Genomic DNA, 20,338 nt, shown 5'->3' with positions numbered 1-20,338 from the left:
GAGCGCTTGCCTTGCATGCCTGAGGCCCTGGGTTCGATTCCTCAGCACCACATAAGCAAAAAGAAAGAAAGCGGAAGTGGCTCTGTGGCTCAAGTGGTAGAGCGCTAGCCTTGAGCTGAAGAGCTGAGGGACAGCACCCAGGCCCAGAGTTCAGGCCCCACGACGGGACCCCCCCCCCAAAAAAAGAAAAGTTCTGCTAATGAAGTTTGGTTTTTATCACTCTTTTTTGCCCAAGCTATGAGAGGGCTCCTGCACCTTGCTAGGTATCTTCCTAGGAAGGTCTGTCTACAGTCTACTTGCTTATATCAAGATAAACTACTTGGAGAATAATTTGGGAGTCCATTAGTGTCCGTTTTATAAAATATGCAAAAATAGATTAAAGACACATACACACACACATATATATATATATATATATTTATATTTAACTTCAAGTTATTAGTCAAGTCTCAGGGACTGTGTTAAGGATGGAGGAAGATCATTAACGGCAAAGACACCAAATAAAAGTCTGAAGCAGTCCACAACCCTAGGCGTATGCCTCTGTTGCTAAGCAACTGGCTCCGCCCCTGCCCGGAAGCGAGGGAACCACAAACCTTGGTGACAGGAGCGGTGCCGACCTGCCTGCTGCTTACCTGGATAGGGTGTTTTGTTGTTGTTATCTTGTTTTCACAGTTGGAAATAGACAAGGGGTATTGGTGAACAGGAATGCTAGACTAGAGGTCACTGGGAAAGAAGCTCGCTCACAGTAAAAACTCCCTCCTGCACGGCCACTCCCCGCCCTGGTTAAGAGATTGTGGCCCCAACAAGCACCGCCCACCACGGTGAGGGGGCGTGTCCAGACGAGGGGGGCGTGGAGCCGCCTGGGCACGCCCCCAGGTGGCTCTCGCGATCCTTGAGACGGCGTGTGCTGACGCAACTTCCGGCTGCGACCTACCGGCTCCTCGGTGATTGGCCTGTTGTCACGGGCTCCGGCGTGACGTGCTGCCGGGCCGTGTGGTCGCACGTGAGTGGAGGCCTGAGGACGCGATTTGGAGCCGGGCCTTGGCCTCCGCGGCGGTTTTGGGGGTGTTCTTGAGACTCCCCGGCTCGTGTTGAGGGTGATCGCCGCGCAGATACGGCATGGTGAGCAAACCTTGTTGGTCTCGGCGGCGGAGCGCCGCGGTCGGGCCGAGGCCGCACGCGGGCCGGGAAGGCCGGTGGCTGGGGCCGGCTGGGAAACCCGCCTGTGGGTACAGTGCCCCGAACAGTCGCCCCATCCCGGCCGCACTTCACTAGGGCGGTGGCTGGAAGCGATGGCCTGCGTCCCTTTGACCCCGCTGGCTGTGGCCCTGCGCGGGATCGAATCGCTGCAGACCTATGCCGGCCCACCCAGTGCCGGTAGCAGTTTCTGGTTGTTTTAGACATGAGTCAGTTTGTTTATTATAGGATTAGAGCACTTAAAATTGAATGGTCGAATAAGACTATTTAGAAAGGGATGATGGTAAATGGTATTAAAACATTGGATGATTTTGACTGGTCCGTAAGATGAAATGTTACCCTTTTGGGAACTCTCTAGTCTGGGATGTCCCTGGCTCCTGAGCCGTCTGTTGGAATCCTGCATTGAGCACCCAGTCCAAAGGAACTCACCAGGCGTCTCACACCGCCATGGTTCATCTTTCCCTAACGTCAGTGTCATTGATTTGCTTGCTAAGAGCAGGGACTTCGGATTTTTCTCACTGTTGTACTTTCTGCTTTCACAACAAAGCCTAGCACAGAGATAGTGTAAGTGCCAACCAGTATTTGTTACGGAAGGTAAGTATGAATGCTGTAAAATACAGCTACAGTTGACAGCCCTAGAAATGGAGATGTGAAAAATCTGCTCAAATTTCACATGACTTACTTAAAAATGCATGTGAAGACTACTGTGTTGGGATTGGGTGTTTCATGGCTCTCTTTAATTCTTCTTTTTCTCTTCCTTTCAAGCCTCACAGGAAGAAAAAGCCCTTTATAGAGAAGAAGAAAGCTGTGTCTTTTCACTTAGTACACCGGAGCCAACGAGATCCTTTAGCAGCAGATGAGTCTGCACCCCAAAGGGTTCTGTTGCCTACCCAGAAAGTAGGTTCTGCCAGTAGGTGGACTGTTAATTTTGTTTTGTTGTATTGAGGATCATGCCTGGGAAGTGGTCCACCACTGAACTACACCCTCAGTCCCTATTCGTAGTTTTTAGTGCATTGTTAGCCCACTGTTACTCTCAAGTAATGGGTCTTCTTAGAAGTGATCTGTGATTATTTTCAGACTTACATGCTGATTTCAGACTTATGTGCTATACCACATATATTAGTTTGGACTAGAAGGATAGAAAAATCTCCATTTGGGACGTTTAAATGAACAAAGCTTGGTAGAGCAGTTGTCAGTATTCACTAAACTACCAGTTACAATGCTGCATGATGTTATTTAAGGGACAGCGCTTACTCTACCTTTGCTTTCCCTGGGATCCTTCCATTTCAATGTCTTCACAAGGCTTCATTTTGCCTTCTGGTGTCACTTAGTTCATCAAATATGAGACATCTGAGCTCCACAGATTAGCTCTGGAAGATGCCTGGAAGAGGTTGTTAGAGTGTAGAGGGTAGAGGTTATTAGAGTGTAAGATGTGTTAACATGTGAAAAAGTGTTGAGAACATTAGCTATGTTTTAGCTCTCATTAAATAAAAAATGGAGGGTTTTTTTCGTTGAAGACTTTTCTTGTCAGGATTTAGTGGCTCATGCCTGTAATCCTAACTACACAAGAGTCTGAAATCTGAGGATTGTAGTTTGAAGTTAGCCTTGGCAGAAAAGTCCATGAGAATCAAATCTCTAACCAGCAAAAAGCCAGAATTGGAGCTGTGGCTCAAGTGGTAGCACACCAAGTTTGATTTTTTTTTTTAAAAAAAAAGCAAGAGTTTGAGGCCCTGAGTTTAAGCCTTAGACTAGCAGCCAAAAGTTTAAAAAAATATTTTTTTCTTACAAATTCAAAAAATAATACTTTTCAAAGTTGCCAAATCTTTTAGCTTTTTAAATACATAGTAAAGCAAGTGTGTTTGTGTTGCTTAGATTGAAGCATTACACAGAAATATCTAGTAGTTATTGTTTGTATTTTTGCTATGGTGGTGGTTTTTGGGTTTTTGTTTGTTTTTTTTAGATAAGGGCATGCTACATCACCCAGGTAGGTCCTGAACCCAGAGGCTTTAGTAATCTACCTCAGCTCCCAAAGAAATAGGATTCTAGACATGTGTCACTGCATCTAGCTTGTTTTTATTTCATTTTAATTTTGTGTTTAGAAGCTGTTTTATGAGTTAGTCTAGGACTTTGTGCCTCGTTCCTATTAGCCAGTGTTCATGTGCTAGAAGTTGTGCTCATGTAAGTTTCCTGAGACTTAGCCCCAGGACAGGTAGTAATCCCATTCTGTTTATTATCTAAGGTAAATGAAGAAGAAAGGCGAGCAGAACAGAGGAAATACGGAGTGTTCTTTGATGATGACTATGACTACCTGCAGCACCTGAAGGAACCATCTGGGCCCTCAGAACTAATTCCCAGTGCCTTTGGTACATACAGCAGCAGAGATGAGAAAGAAGAAACGCTAGTAATTCCAGTAAGTCTTCTCAGCAATTCAGTGTGAAAGAGTGAATAAGGGCATGGTTATAGAAACTACTGGCTCATGTTTTAAGTCAGAATAATTGGGATTAGAAGTATGTCGCTATGAAGAATACAGCTGGCGTGTATGTGCCCTGTGTGTGCCTATGTTTACCACCATCAGGAGGAGATAGCAGGCCACCTCTTCTCTAGTGGTGGGTGTCAACAATAGCAGCATTTTGACAGGGTCAGAACTTTTGATTGATATACATACTTAAGGAAGGCAGAGTTTTCAAGAAAAGCAGCTGACATTCTGTATGGTAGAATCTACTTCCTGATCCTAAACTGTTCTAAGATAGAACCTCACCACTGAGCAATGCTTAAGTCTTTACTGCTTGTGTAAAGGTACAGGCTAACCATAAGAATACAGCAAAAATAGATTGTAACCCAGTGCCCATTGCTCCTCTCAACAAAAGTGCAGTGTATTTTACTACTTTTAAATACAAATAAGAGAACATATTTATATGAAAGTAGTGCTACTCAAGGAAGCTCATTTCCCACCCCCCACCCCCCGTTTATTTTAAAGATAGTTACTGTATGCCTCACTTACTTTTATTTTTTTTTTAAATAGGAGAGTTCTGATTTGAGGGAAGGGACCACAGGGTCTTTGCACCTCCCACGGCTCTCCTTTTTTTTTTTTTTTTTTTTCCTGCTAATGTGGTGCTGAGGAATTGAACCCAGGGCTTCATGCATGTGAGGCAAGCACTTTTACCACGGAGCCAACTTCCCAACCATGCCTCACTTTTAATATAAAGTAAATATTCTGTGGAGAATTGGGTTTGGTCAATGCTAGGTGTTGAACCCAAGACCTTGTGCATACTAGGTAAGCACTATGCCACTGAGCTACATCCTTAAGTGGGAAGGTTTTGTACCTCCTGGCACTTAAAAACACATGCATTGAGATTATATAAAGGTGAAATGATGAAAAGGGCACCAATTTCCCTCTGCTGCTTTTTTCCTAATCCTGTCCTTGCCTAAGCATTTTCTTTCCTTAAGGAAGGTGTGATCATAGCTCTTGCAGTTCATGTTGAAAGAGAAGAGTCGGAGGTTAGGTTTCTGGTTATTTCCCCCAAAGAAACAGGTATAACTACAGCCTCTCCGTTTATGAGCTCCTATAATGTTCCCCGTCTACCATCAAACCTCACTCATGGTAGAGTCAGCTTCTCTAGTCCTTTCTTCCTCAAGACTCTATCAGCATTAGGATTAGGGTATTTCTTGGCTCACTTCCTTCTCTACCCCACTGAGGGAGTACAGGGGCCTAGTGGCTCAATAGCTTTATCTTTCCTAGGGAGAAAAGTTTTATAAAGTACTAAAATTTGTCTGGCTGAATTGTACTGACGAGTACAAGACTAGCATAGCATTTTGATTTTTAACAGAACAAGGCTATTCCATGGACAATTTAGTTGGTTTAAAAGAACAAGTGGATTCAATTTTTAAAGCAAAAGTATTATTGATTTTTTTTTTTTTTTTTTGTCAGTCGTGGGGCTTGAACTCTCGGCTTAGGTGCTAACTCTGCGCTCTTCAGCTTAAGGCGAGCGCTCTACCACTTGAGCCACAGCACCACTTCTGGTTTTTTAGTGGTTTATTGGAGATAAGAGTCTCACGGACTTTTCTGCCCAGACTGACTGAACCATGATCCTCAGATCTCAGCCTCCTCAGTAGCTAAGATTACAGGCATGAACCACTGGCGCCAGGCAGTATTATTGATTTTTTATAGTCTGTGCAAAAGGTGAATTAGTTCCATGTACTCCTTTTACTATAGTTTGTATCAGACCACCAAAATTTGATAGGGAAGCAATTCTGAATAAACTGTAGGAACAAAATGTAAGGCAATGTAAAAAGCAACATAGAGATGAGAGTGCTTGAGAATGCACTGGTTTTCACAGAAGCAAGGGGGTGGCTGCAGTAGGCAGTGGGTAGGCACACGGAAGTTGGGAACTACTGCAACACTCCTCTAAAGAGAAAATAATTACTCTCTAAACTACCATTTATACTGTCTAAACAGCCATTTCAAGGCTTGAAAAATTCTCCCACAGGGACGTGTATAAAGTGCAAGCTGGTCCCCTCCCCACCTTTTACCCTCAGAATTTCAAGATAACCTGAGTACCATGAAAAATTCATATGCATTTTTAACTTACTTTGAGAGTAGTAAAGTATTACATGAAGAGTCCATGTCAGTAGTAAGAATTGTCCATGGCTTTAAGCCTTAGTGTCATCCCCACCCAAGTTTCTGCATCATTTCCAGACACAATAGCATACAGAAGCAGGAGAATACAAACGATGGAATATTTTTTAAACAGATGATGTGTATTTGTCATAGTTTTAAGGAATAACTAGTGTAATATACAAAAGCCTAGTAAGATGTACACTTGAAATAGTGGATTATATACTATGAAAATTACATCTCAGTAAAGCTCTTTAAAAACAAAGTCTACAGTGGAAAAAATTTTCACCCATGTTTATACCACTGAGAATCTCATTTTGGAAGCATGGACAGCTTGCAGTGTGCACTGCAGCTTTGAGACATTGCTCGTGGTCCTTAGAGGTGTCCAGCTCGGAGCACTCTTGTCAGTGAGCTAGTAAGAGCCTCCATTCCAGCATCCCGCCTACTACTAGACTGTAGGCAGGGGAAGTGCACGGAGACTTAACATATACTGTTACCCTCACACTACTGGCTGGTTGAGGAAGGAAATTAAAGATGAAGGAGCAATTGGGAATATAGGCTAGCACATGTTTAAGTAGCTTGCATGGGTTTGAATCCCAGAAACTCTTAAGGACCAGTCTGTAAATGTACTATTTACCTATTTTGACAGTGACAAGAAGTAAAATATTACTGGGCTTAGGATTAAATGGCATAGTGTGATGGGACACATTGTGGGACAGTTCGTAGGACAGTCACTTGGGGATGGGGATGGAATACATACATTTGTGATGTATAATGGCACCCAGAGGTGACAGAATGTAGTTTTAATGGTTTTCTGGGACTGCTGTAACAACAGGCATGCAAAACAGCACGCATTATTCTCACAAAGTTTAGAGGTCAGAAGTCTGAAATCAAGATACTGGCAGAGCCATTCCCATTTGGAGAGCTTAGGAAGATTATCAGTTGTGGCAGCCATAGCTCCTGGAGCTTCTGGACAATTTGTCCTCAGAGTTCTTTGGCTTGACATATCACTCCAGTCTTCCTGCATCTTTATCCCTCATTTTCCTTATCTGTCTTCACGTGGCCAGTGAAGTGGGGTTCACACACTTGAATCTGACTTCATCTGGACTAATTCCATCTCTAAAGACATGGGATGTTTTCTTTTACTAATAACCCCAGATAACCTGTTAATCCACGAATGCGTAACTCCATTCGTGTCAGTAAAGCTCTTATCAACTGGTTTCATGTCTTAATATCTTTTAATGAGGAGTACATTTCTACATGACTCAGAGAGGACAAACTAACGGGCCTGATTCCAGATATGGTCACAGTGTGAAGGGCAAGATTAACATGAATTTTGAGAGGATACTTTTTAACTCCATATAAGAATTGATAGTTTCTAAGTAAATCTAATAGTTGTGATTTCTTTTTCAAGAGCACTGGGATTAAGTTGCCTTCATCAGTGTTTGCATCAGAGTTTGAGGAAGATGTTGGATTGCTAAATAAAGCGGCTCCAGTTTCAGGTGTGTTTAAATTCTTCAACTTTTCCAGAAGATAAATTTTTACATAAGGAGATGGAATGATGTAGAATTTTATCCTCCCTGATAAAGAGTTGAATCCATTGAGATGTGTTGGAATTCAGATTACAGATCCTGAGGCCAGAATGGATGTGGTCAGCAGATTTTTGGGCATGCTATCAGAAGCATAGGTCTTTAGAGATCATATTTGGAGAGGAATGTGGGAAAACTGTTTGTGTGGCTCTCATAGAAGAATGTTAACATTCACCAAACCTCTTACAACGATAATAGTGGTATTAAGCATTCATTACAGATCGTAGTGTGATTTTTAAACAGTAACCTGTGGTTTTGTACATTTTTTCAGTACCAACATTGTAATTTAGAAGAAACACTGAAGTCCACAGAAGAAATGTTTGGTGTTTTCAGAGCTGCATTAATTATTGGCTAACACAATAGCATTGCCGCATAGCGCTCTTTATTAATTTATACTACTGAGTTGCCACTGTGTGGCAGTGTCTTGCGTGTTAGACCATAATAAAGCACAGTCCCTGACCTCAAGGAATTTATGTCTAGAAAAAGTAGTAAGTGGGCACTAAATGCTGGTAGATGGGCACCAGACCCAGCCTCAAGGAGTTGAGCAAGACTTCCAAGAAGGTGGTGTCTAAGTTTGTCTTTCTATTCTTTGTGGTGCTGGGAATGGGACCCTGGGTCTCACATGGGCTAGGCAAGTGTTGTATCTCTGAGGTGTAGCCCAAGCTCCCAGTGACTTTCTACATTGAAAGCAGATAAAAGGAGGGAGAGAGGAGTGGGAAAAGTGGTCCAGATAGAAGACTGTAGCAAAGCAAAGAACATGAATATCAAAAACTGCACCAATTTCAGATTGCCAGAACGGTAAGGGTTAGGAGGACGGACATTGGACTGGAGAGTGGCGCTCTGGGTAGAAGATGGTGTTGGAATCTGCTCCAGATTAAGTTGGTTCTTGGACGGTTTTCTTGGGGTGGCGGGGGGGGGAGTCAAAGATTTTCTTGAACTCATTATTTTTGAAAGAATATAACTGAATGGTCAGGTACAGTGTCTCATGCCGCCTGTAATCCAAGCCACTTGGGAGGAGGCATAGTAATTAGAGGCCAGTCCAGGCAAAAATTGAGATGTACTTATCAACCAGTCAGCTTAGGCATGTCAGTATGTGCCTGTAAGCCATATCTTAGGAGGATTGTGGTCCATGACCAGCCTTGCCAAAGACTAAAAACCCTTTCTAAAAACATAAAAAAAAAATCTTGAGGTATGACTCAATTAGTGGAGTGCTTGCCTAGCAACAAGTCCCTGAGTTAAAAATCTCAGTATTGCCATCCTCCCCTTAAAAATAAAAAAAGAAAGCCAAAGGAGGAGGTTTTGATTTATTAAAATCTCACAACAGAAAGACTGAACGTAACAGTATACAACCATTTGAGTTACTTGAGTTAGATTCTTACTGGTGAAAGTTTTTGGATTTTGCTCAATCAAAAGAAGTTTACTATTGTAGATCTGTATTGGAAGAGGTTTTAATGGAAAAAACAAAAACTTTCTTTTCCCATTCTTATCTTCCCAACTAGGCTAAACTTAGTTACTGCCTTAAGCTGTGTAATCCAGGTTGGTTTTTTGTTGTTATTGTTGTTTTGTCAGTCATGGGGCCTGAACTTTGGGCCTGGGCGCTGTCCTTCAGCTCTTCAGCTCAAGACTAGCACTCTATCACTTGAGCCACAGCACCACTTTGGGCCTTTTCTGCTTATGTGGTGCTGAGGAATTGGACCCAGGGCCTCATGCATACAAGACAAGTGCTGAGATTGCAGGCAAGTGCCCTTACACTGGCTGACCTTAAGTTTTACTCATTTTTTTATCCTTACTACACAGTAGAATGTGGCTCTCCCAAATCTAGTAAAGTGAATGGCTCTTGCTTTCTTCCTTGGGAGATTTTGTTCAATTTTGTCTTCCTTTTAGGCCCTCGACTGGATTTGGATCCTGACATTGTCGCAGCTCTTGATGATGATTTTGACTTTGATGATCCAGATAATCTGCTTGAGGATGACTTCATTCTTCAGGCCAATAAGCCCACCGGAGAGGACACGAGTACAGATATACTGTATGTGGTTGTGTCAGCAGAGATAAGATCGCTGCTGCTTCTTCAGGGGCTGGAGGGGATGAGAGGCAGCCATCCTGTGGAAGGAAGAGATCTTTAAGAGCATCTAATCTGACACTTTGGTATTTTGGAGCAGAAACCATATAAGTGTGAGACATGCTGCTAGGTGAAGCTGAAGTTCAAGAGCACAATTGCCACGTCATTGCTAGTCTTCCTTGCCAGTAGAGTCAAGAGGCATCTCAGTTCCTGCTTGCCCTTGAGCCCTTCCAAAATGGCATCCAGTTTTATGTGTGTAGAGTTCTGTCTTCTACTCTCTTGACCCTGTTGTTTTGACACGTCATGTGACTCTTTGTCCTTAGGAAGTCTGAGGACGAAGATGGCTGTGAGTGGGAAGATGTGGATGAGGAGGAGGAAGAAGGAAGTGGCAGTGGTGACTGTGGCTCTGCAGGCCCAATGTCAGATGCAGATGACACGTCTGCCCCTGGGACCCCGTGTGGAGTCAGCGAGCGGCATTTGTTCTGGAACGAGGAAACAAAAAGTCGCTTCACAGACTATTCTATGACCTCCTCAGTCATGAGGAGAAACGAGCAGCTGACCCTGCACGACGAGAGGTTTGAAAAGGTGAGGCCCCCAATGATGTTGTAATGTCTTTTTTTTTAAGTGAGAGGTTGAACCCAGAAGCCTCTTCTTTTTCTTAAAACCCATGCTAGATTTAATTTGGGAAGAAATGTGTATAGCTTCAGAGGGCTGGTGATCATTCTGATTTTCTATTTTCCTAGGCATTGGCCTGAGCACAACACAAATACCACATCTTTCAATTACTTATGTTTGGAGTTTTCAGGCATAATTAATACTAATGAACAGAAGTGAAATGGAGTATAAGATGCTTTAAAAGCCTGAATTGTAATATACTAGATTTGGCTGTCCTGTGACAGCCTGGCTGCAGGGTGTGCAGACCCGTCCCACAGCCTGTTTGTGCAGATTGCTGTCCACCTGTCCTGTCCTGTCCTGTAGCACTTACTGCCTCCTGACGTCTCTAATATGCTTATTATGTATGTTCTATACAAGTTTGTCTCGGATTAGAATGTGAGTTCCCCAAGGGCAAGGATTCTTGTGTGATTTGCTCACTGGTATGTGAGCAAGCCCTAAAGTAGTCTCTGGCAAATAGTAGGAGTTCACGTTGTTCAGTAAATGTGAGCCAGCGAAGGAATGACTTCCTTCAGGATCAACCCAATACACAAGTTCTAACTTTGCTATGTTCTCACAAGTGTAAATTTCCCTGTCAAGAGAGCCCAGCTGTTGTGAGCAGCCACTGAGCAGGAGATACATCACACCCACTGTTCTTCCACAGAGCCTGATCATGTTAACAGCATTTCAGTAATGTCATAGACATTGACTAAGCAATAACAAAATCTATAGAGTAATAGGCTGTATTCCATTCCACAATCTTTTGGTCTTACATAGTCAAGGAATTTGGAAGAATTTGTTAATGCTGTAAGATAAAGAACTCTGACTACATTATTCTCCCCAGTTTGTTTGTTTTTTTTTTCATGTTAAATGAACCTTGTTTTCAATCTTAAGTGTGAATCTAAACGTACTGGCATAAGCCAGCTGCCACTGGCTCATTCCTGTAATCTTAGCTACTCAGGAGACCAATATCTAGAGGGTTGTGGTTCAAAGCCTGCCCAGGCAGAAAAATCGAAAAGACTGTATCTCCAAAATAACCAGCAGAATCTGGAAGCACGGCTCAATGGCAAAGTGCCAGCTGAGCAAGCAAGAAAGCTGGTGCCCTCAGTCCAAATCCTGTTGCTGGTTAAACAAGTTAATTGGTTAGTTAACTTACTAATTGTTAAAGAAATACTAGCCTAAAATGTTTTCAGTGCCTCTTTTGTTATGGTGCTACATCCCTTCCCTTCCTTCCTTCTATCCTTCCTTTTTTGTTTGTTTTTTGTGGTAGTTGGGATTGAACTGAGGGCCTTGTACTTGTACTTGATAGACAGGCAGCTACCACTTGAGTTCCACCCCCCAGCCCTATTTGCTTTAGGTAGGATATCACTTTTTTCCCCTTGACCAGCCTCGAGTTTGATGCTTCTGTTGATATTTCCTATGTGGTTGGGGTGACATGAGGGTGCTACTTCACATCCAGCTTTTGGTTGAGATTGGATCTGAGTAGGCACTGCTAATATTGTAACAGTGGTTATGATCTTATAATAATAATAATGCTTAAAAATGACATAGGAAAAAAGTTAACGTAAAAGTCATATTGAAATATTGTTTCATGATGTCTCTTTTTAAGTTTTATGAACAATATGATGATGTTGAAATTGGAGCTCTGGATAATGCTGAATTGGAAGGTTCCATTCAGGTCGACAGCAACCGCTTGCGGGAAGTTTTGAATGACTACTTTAAAGAGAAGGCAGAGAAGTATGGCGACTTTTCTTTCCCTCGTTCTGCTGCAGTTTTCTGTCCCCAAATGGTATCTGTAGGTGCACAACTGAATTATGGGAAATGGTCCACCTCATTAGAATCCATTGTTAAGGAAATAATGTTTTCAGTAATCTTGGGTTTGCACTCTCGTATGTTGGGCCTATATTTTGATATTAAGAGTTTTGAAGCTAAATGTGATGGTAGGAGCATAGAGGGAACCACTATCTCTCTATCATTTATTTGCAGATGTTGTGGTAGTATGACAGAATGGGAGGGAGGAAAACACACTGGCCTTGGAGAGTATCATGGCGCTTGTAGCTTCTGGCTGGATAATTACTTCAACTTACACATTTTCATTTCATTGTTGAAATAGCTGGGCAGTCTGAGAAACAGATGTGGTAACAATGAAGAGCTTTTCTTTCCAGTTGGATTAGCAGAATTGACTTAGCAAGTTATTTGTGAATCAGCATCTGCATCAAAGTGACTTCTCTGAGAAGCTGATGAGCTGTTCAGATGTAAGCAGGTCAGATGCTGGGTGATCACTTGCTGGGAAGATCCCACGGCAGGAAAGGAGTTACATACTTTAAATCTATGTCTGTTGTTTGAAGAGATGGATGGGCAATGATTTCCCAGGCTTGTAAAAAGCCTCTTTTCCATGGGAAATTCCCATGTTTGTTTAGTATATAAAATAAGTCATGCAACAGTACAGATAGTTCTCACCTACTCTTCAAAGCAGAGTGAATGTTCAAAACCAATTGGAAGGGCAAAGTAAGGCTGGACCTAGTCAAGTTTATCAAGCACAGGAATGTGAGGTTTTAGAAATTGCTGCTGTTCCCATAACTGTTCTCATCAACCTATACTAATGGGTGTGTTTTCTCTCTCTCTCTGTCTCTCTGTCTCTGTCTGTCTCTCTCTCACTCTCACCCACCGTTTTTTCTTTTTTTAACTCAACCAAAAGTTGTGTTAAATTGAATACCCTTGAACCCTTTGAGGATCAAGACCTGCCACTGAATGAGCTCCACGAGTCTGAGGAGGAAGAGCTCATTACTGTAGTTCTGGAAGAAGCCAAAGAGAAGTGGGACTGCGAGTCCATTTGCAGTGAGTCCCTGTTCTCCATCCACTCCCGCCTCAGGACCAGCTAATCTGAAGGGTTTAGCAATCTGAAGGGTTTAGCATACACTTCAAAGAAGTGCCTGTATTTCAGTGGAAACTAAGCTTTTATGGGATTTATGGAGAAGATTTTATTCCTAGAACTAAGTTGTAAACAATTTTAAAAGACTTCCCCCAAGAGATCCTAGTGTTGTTTTTGTACTATAGAAACACTAAGGCCAGGAAGGTGATAATGCTTTGCTGAAAGTATTCATAATTGATACAGATCTCTCTCTCTTTCCTCTTAAAAGGTACATACTCTAATTTATACAATCATCCACAGCTTATCAAGTATGAACCAAAGGTAAGTCCTAGTGTCCTGAGGTTTTTTTGAATATCTAGTACAGAAAGTGGAGTTGGGAATATTCTCACAGTTTTATTCCTTTGGGCTGGTGCTATTAAGGAAAAGTATGCACCATAATGTTGTTAGTGATCTGTTAGTGTGGTGTTAGTGAGAAATGGAAATAACTCTGGTACATTTCCTTTCTGTTTCAGCCCAGGAAAATCCACCTTTCTTCTAAGACTGGAATACCTCTCAATGTCTTACCTAAGAAAGGACTTACAGCAAAGCAGGTTGAACGAATGCAGATGATTAATGGCAGTGACCTGCCTAAGGTGTCAGCACAACCACGGTCTAAAAATGAAAGCAAAGAAGATAAAAAAGCAAGAAAGCAAGCTATAAAAGAGGAACGCAAGGTAAAATACATTTTCCAGATGTGAAATTTGCAAAGCGCCCGTGGACGGGAGGTTTCTGGGAGTTTGTTTTGTGGCCTTTTGTGGAAGTAGTCTATCCACTTGAAGATTTATATTATAATGGAGAATCTTCTCATGCAGGAACGACGAGTGGAAAAAAAAGCTAACAAGTTAGCATTCAAGCTGGAGAAAAGAAGGCAGGAAAAGGAGCTGCTGAACTTGAAGAAGAATGTTGAGGGTCTAAAGCTATAGCTAATGGAAAGTTCAGAATAAGCCACCTTCGCATCTGGGGCCTCTCATGTTCAATAATCACCCAGGGTCTTCAGAGACACAAAGCTATTTGCTTTACCATTTGTGCTGGCAAATATGAGGAGAAAAATACAATATTTGTATTATTTTTGTACCAGCAAGTTTCCCGTCAGCTGTCTTGTAAATATTGTAATGTTTTAAATTTAATATTATAAGCTTAGATTTCCTCTGAAATAAATGACTTCATGGATGTGAAATGTTTGGATAAATTAAAGGCAAACATAACTTGAATGGATTGGTGTGTTCATTTATTTGTATGGTTGTCATAGTTGTTTGCTGCAGATGTTCTCAAATATTTCTTTGAAACCTCTCCACGCCTTTTCAGGAATTACATGGTTTAATTTGCTGTATGTAGAAAAGTGGCCTGGTTAAGCTCAATTCTGAAATGCTGACTTTATGCTGCTCAGTGGTGAGAAGAGTTCTCCTGAGAACATACCACTGGTAGGAATCTTGTTTTCCCCTCTGGATACAAAGGGACCATTTCAGAAGGATGTAAATCTGAATGTTAAAGTTGTTAGGATTCACATTTCCTGTTATGTTACTGAGTGCTTTGGGGATTTAAGAACAGTGATAGTAGGAAACAATAGTTGAAGTAATCAAGAAAACTTGGCTTTAATGAATCCCTTAGCTCAATATCAAGAATACTTTCTTCAGTTTAAATTAAAAAGTTTATCTTCTCGCATTATTTAATGCCTGGAACTGTCTGACTTGATTAAAGTACATAGTTGAAATTTTTGCCTGTTTTTTAACATCTGTAAACTGTTTCAATGTTTAGGTAATGACACCATCATAATTATTAATTATTTGGTAAACTGTGACACTTTGGAAGCTAGTGGCACTGAGGACACCTGTCCATTTGTGCTTGAATTGGTGTCACCTGGACTAAACTAAAACTGGAAACAATGTTGTCCTGAGTGAGGAACAGAATGATTGGGGCAGAATCATTTTGGTCTGGTGAGCCACAATTGATACCTAAGTTATTAGAAGTGCCTTCTCTGTAAATCAGTTGATTATGATTTTCCAAAGCTGGTAGGCATAACTTGCCCTACTAAGTGTTAGCACTTTAAATTTTTGTGGGATTTTTTTTTTTTAAAGCGAGAATAGTACTTAATGTTCTACCACTATTGGTTTAGGACGGCTTGGAGCTCAGTGCTTGTGGCTCAGGCCCGTAATCCCAATGACTTGGTAGCTGAGGATGGGAGGATCTCAGTTGAAGGCAGAAAAGCTCATAAGACCCCTTTCCGGCTGATAGCTGGGTGCAGTGGCTTATGTCTGGCCATCCTCAGGCTATGAGAGTGATTAAGAGGATCAAGGTTATAGACCTTGATCTGCGTAGGCAAAACAGTACAGAAGACTTCATAGAAGAAAGCTGGGTGTGATGGTGTGAATGCCTGTGATCACAGCCAACAGGAAGCCTACAGTAGACATGGAGGCTCTGGCATGTACCTACACACAACCCTAAGCTAAAAATGACCAATTTAAAACAGGGCTGGGCCTGTGGCTCAGGTATAGCACCAACCCAACAGGTGTGAGGACCTGAATACAAACCCTAGTATTACCAAAAGCAAATAACAAACCTGGCTGAAGAGCTTCATACTGTGAGAGTAAGGTTCTGGAATATGCATTTAAATGCCAGCTTGCAGGAGTGAAGGTTCATTTGGTGGTTTCTGTGAGTATTACAAACGTAAATCCTAAAAGAACTGACCACTTACTTTAGTACCTATCTCTGTTCAAGGGTCTCAAAACCAGAAAGAGTCTTGCAGCCACTGGCTGTTAACTTGGTCCTAGTGCTATTCAGATTCTTCTAGGGTTTAAATCAGCATGTTACACATATTTTACCAATTAAGAGAATGTGACTAAAAGCCACAAGTTTTGATTAAGCGTATCGTGTTTAGGCTGATTATGCCTCAAGCTTAAAGGTCTTAATTCTATTCTGGAGGAAGGAAAAAAATTCATAGTAATTTAAACAAATTTGCTAATACTTTTATTTTATCCCTTCCTCCCCCAACACGTACATACCAATCCTGAATCCATCTTCCCACACTCAGCCTTTAAGTTGGCTAATATTTTAGTCATCTGTAAACAGTGGATGGGAACTGAACATATAAGCTCCATGGTAAATGGTGGATGTTCTCAGGGATAAGAGGGGCTTTGCCTTTAGGAACTGTTAGCATAGATAACCAGTGAAGCTGTCACTGAGACAAGTACCACTTGTAATGAGTTCCTGGGTACTCTCACTTCCAGGGGAAGGCCCTCCTCATATGCTTATGTGTCACCTTCCCCATAAGCTTTCTCCCGTGTGACATTCAAAAATAGCACACCCAGCGCTGGTAGTTACATAGGCTGAGCTCTGAGGGTCATGGTTCAAAGCCAGCCTGGGCAGGCAAGTCCGTGAGACTAATCTCCAATGAACCACCAGGAAGTGGAGCTGTGGCTTAAAGTGGTAGAACACTCGCCTTGAGCAGAAAAGTCCAGGAACAGTGCCCAGGCCCTGAGTTCAAGCCCCATGACTGACAAAGATGAGAGAGAGAGACATACTGCACACGCACCTCCCAGTATTCTGACCTCTATATAACACATTGGAATAAGGAACCATGTTCCAGTCTACCCAGAGCAATCTTGCAGAGTGATTTTGTTCACTGCTTTATCTCCACATCTAAGTCAGTCTCTAGCATATGAATGAATGGATACATGGAAAAGGCATTTCAAAAAAAGAGTTACTTGAGGGACAACAGTACCTACTCACTGGCTTAGCGAGCCAAAAGGCTGACGTGGCTGTGCTGTGGAGGCTGAGATCTGAGGATTGTGGTTCAAAGCCTGCTCGCGTAGACAAATCTAAGATACTCTTAACCAGTAAAAAGCCAGAAGTGATGGGATGCCAGCCTTAAGTAGAGGGGGAAAAAAGTGATCCCAGATAGGGAACAAAGTCATGATTTTGCCTACTAAATTTACTTAAACACTGTTTATGATAGATTTTTTTAAACCACCGTGTTAGGTACCTCGGTACACATTGTCATTTTAGCAGTACCAAAGTTCTATCTTTATTTCTGTCTTAACTGCTCGTAGCACTTGAGTGGGTTGTGATGAACTGTATCCGGTACCCCAACCTTCACAGTGATGTCACCAGATCACCTCAGGTGAAGGACAGAATTCTAATCATCTTGTCGCTACTCTTCAAGTTTTTATTGCTTTTATGTTGTTTCCCCATATGTGTTGACAGTGGTTTGTTTTATTAAGCTTGTTTGTTCTACTTAAAGGGCAGGAGAGAAAAAAAAAATAAAGGGCAGAAGAAGGTAAAAATTCCAGTGACCTTATATTTTAGTTGTGAAGTTTATGAGAAAATATATAATGAAATCCTCCCCTGTATAACTGATCTAAACCCATAAAATATATATATAATAAAGCAATAATATATACATAATACAGCAAACATACGATCCCACTATACAAGGTAAATAGTAGCAGAAGCCACTTCTGAATCTAGATTTAATTTCATTCTCCCTTTTCCCTCAGGAAACTTAGTCATCAATAACCTATCCAGGCTGTTACATGAAACATTTTCTTAGCAAAAAAGAATATTAGGAAGCTGAAACGTATCTTCTGAGGGTGAAGGGAGGTTAAATGCTAGTGAAAGGAGAGGGAAGGAAGGCAAATATAATATTCAATGTTCTTTTGTGAAAATGCACAAAGAAGCAATGAGACTTGAGAAGAAGGAGGTAAGATGGGAGAGAGTGACAGGAGAAGAGAAAGTGACTGAAGTGTGACTTATCAAGATACATTGTGTACAGAAATGGGCACCTTAACATGAAACCACCTTACATAACTAATTGATGACCATAAAATTACTGCTAAAAACAAACACCTGCCAGGTATCCTTTATCTTCATTCTTGAACAACTGCGGAAGAAGCACAAACTAAGCTCCATGAGCGTGGCACCTGCTCCCATTCAGTGAGTGTCTTAGGGAAAATGAACGGAACAGGCCCATGGGTGTGACTTCAGCTTCCAGAATTTTACAGGAGCCCATGTGCACAAGTCACCACAATTGGGCCATCCTGGATCTGAACGAAGGGTTGTGTACTCAGTTGTATTTTCTGTCTCAAGCTCTCCATGACTTACCTACACAAAGACTCACCTCCACATCTCAATACAGAATCTTCCTGTCGGGTGACATGAGTGTCAGCTCAAGTAGACATCAAAAAGCAATAAGAGGCCACATCATTGGGATAGGGTTGTACAGGCCAAATGTCAAGCAGAATGGGAGCCAGCGTTCCTTGGGTGTACTAGCTCAGATTACAAATGTAGCATTCACTCACTACCTTTGTCCTGGTAGCCACTGGCAACACAGTTTCCAATCACCTCCAACCCTGGCGGGTTGCATTCTGATTCAGGCAAGCAACTGTCATCCTTGGAATGCCCGTCTCTGCAATGTCAAATTGCTTTTTTACTCAAATTTGGTGAATCACATTCCAAACTATTTACAAGTAAGATTTGGGGGGATTTAAACCTTTTGAGAATTTGGATGTATGAAAGTGTATTCTACCCTCTGGATGTATAGTTAAACTGGAGATCAAATTCTAGGTTGTAGTTTGAAACACTTTGTCTCATTTTCCCATTGAACTGTTTGGGAATGAGTTTGTCATTGCTGGTTTGTTCCTCTGAATCCGTGGAATCTGTCTTTATTCTTCTTTCACAGTGATGCTTGTTGTAAATCTACCAAATCAGAGCCCCATATCCTTCTAGAAATGGTTCAAAATTATGTTTATTTTCTTACATTTTCTTTTTTCTCTCCAAGTATTATACCTGGACTGGTACTCTTAATTTGCTTATGATTCAGTCTCTTAGTTTTGTCTTCCAAGTTGCTATTCATTTCTCCTGCAAGTTTTTGGGTTTGTTTTTGTTTTTTGCATTTGCAACAACTTTAAGTTTCCTTTAAATTACTTGTTTGTTTTGACTCACATACTTAAAGACACTCTTCAGATACTTGGGAACTCTTCGCTGTTATGATTACATTAGAGGGGAAAAAAAAACAGAATTCTGAGAGGGTGAGTAGCATTGGACTGGGCTTTATTGTAGGGTCTGGACTGGCTCTTGGAATCTCCCAGTATCCATATCCTTAGGTTTTTATTTTCTTGTGAAATTACTAACCTTCCCAAGGAAGTTGCCTTCCTGCCTTGAATGTACAAATCTGGTAGGCAGAATTCTAGACCAGGAGAAGAGGAAGTCAGGCATTGGTGTTCTCTGCTCTCACTATCACTATCCAAGATAGCAATCACTCAATTTTTGCATTTGGACAATGTGTGTACATCTAGTCACATGCATACACAGTCCTCATTACTGGATTTTTATTCATGAATCCACCTACTTGCTAAAAGAGAGAAAGAATGTCTCCTGCTTTAAAAACAAGTGAGAGAAAATCAACATTTAAGGCTACATAAGGTAGTGGAGGGTTATAATTCCAGGACTTAGAAGCAGAAGCCAGGAGGATTATGAGTTCAAGGTCTGGGATATAGTGTGATTCAAGGCAAGTTTGAGCTTTGTAGAGAGGCCCTGTCTCAAAATTCCAAGGGGGAGGGATGTAACCGGATGGAAGCACATTTGCCTAGCATGCTTAATGTCCTGGGTTTGACCCCTCCTAATCAAAAGTAAAAAACAAAAAGAAATTCCACTTCTTTTCTCTTACGCTCTCTATGTTTCTTCTTCTGTGTGTGTGTGTGTGTGTGTGTGTGTGTGTGTGTGTGTGTATCCGGTCGTGGGCCTGAACTGTGGGCCTGGGCGCTGTCCCTCAGCTCTTCAGCCCAAGGCTAGCACTCTACCACTTGAGCCACAGCGCCACTTCCGGCTTTTTTCCTTTTTGCTTATGTGGTGCTGGGGAATCGAACCCAGGGCCTCAGGCCTGCAAGGCAAGCGCTCTACCACTGAGCCACCTTCCCAGCCCTCTCCATGTTTCTTCTAACACTGCTTCATTCTTGATATCCTAAGCAAAACTGTTGTTTACTGCCAGATCATGTTTTCTCATTTGGAAAAATTTTGAACATTATAAAGCAACATTTAAAATTAAAAGCCACCATCACAGTTGACAAAGTATGGTTCTGAATAAAGACGGGAAACATAGAAATAGCTGTTGATAGTATAGTTGTAGCTGTTTTTCTATTGAAGGGGGTCTTGTAGGAGTAAAAGTCATTCATTTATTCTGTTTTTAAAATAGTCATGCATAATCTTTGTTTAAATAAAGTTTAATGTAGGAAACTAAAAGTGGTAATTCTCACCTCTCTAGTGTACTGTGTGTCTTTCTCACTTATCAGTTGGCAATCTAGTTCTGCAAAGGGCCAAATAGT

The 20,338-nt window shown here is 41.7% G+C and overlaps 2 protein-coding genes across 2 annotated transcripts in view; both read left to right on the top strand.

The window, feature by feature from the left end:
• Positions 1-960: 960 nt before the first annotated feature.
• Positions 961-14,233, top strand: Ltv1 (LTV1 ribosome biogenesis factor). The gene is made up of 11 exons (XM_013027008.1): positions 961-1,122; positions 1,963-2,094; positions 3,437-3,607; positions 7,227-7,314; positions 9,286-9,427; positions 9,784-10,045; positions 11,721-11,848; positions 12,810-12,949; positions 13,252-13,304; positions 13,496-13,696; positions 13,835-14,233. The coding sequence occupies exons 1-11, from the start codon at positions 1,120-1,122 to the stop codon at positions 13,943-13,945; spliced, it is 1,431 nt and encodes a 476-aa protein (XP_012882462.1). The 5' UTR covers positions 961-1,119; the 3' UTR covers positions 13,946-14,233.
• Positions 14,234-14,928: 695 nt separating this feature from the next.
• Zc2hc1b (zinc finger, C2HC-type containing 1B) overlaps positions 14,929-20,338 on the top strand; it is a 40,577-nt gene continuing 35,167 nt past the window's right edge. The window contains exon 1 of the mRNA XM_013026945.1: positions 14,929-14,956. Coding sequence (XP_012882399.1) covers positions 14,929-14,956 — 28 coding nt within the window. The remainder of the gene's footprint in view (positions 14,957-20,338) is intronic.

Source organism: Dipodomys ordii, unplaced genomic scaffold (genome assembly GCF_000151885.1).
Source record: "Dipodomys ordii isolate 6190 unplaced genomic scaffold, Dord_2.0 Scaffold98, whole genome shotgun sequence".
Classification (NCBI taxonomy): Eukaryota; Metazoa; Chordata; class Mammalia; order Rodentia; family Heteromyidae; genus Dipodomys; species Dipodomys ordii.
The sequence above is the reverse complement of the archived record's forward strand: the minus strand, read 5'-3'. Positions and strand labels throughout refer to the sequence as shown.

Coding starts and splice junctions, on each gene's coding strand:
- Ltv1 (XM_013027008.1), top strand. Junction 12,950..13,251: donor GGACTGCGAGTCCATTTGCA/GTGAGTCCCTGT, acceptor TCCTCTTAAAAG/GTACATACTCTAATTTATAC. Junction 13,697..13,834: donor CTATAAAAGAGGAACGCAAG/GTAAAATACATT, acceptor CTTCTCATGCAG/GAACGACGAGTGGAAAAAAA.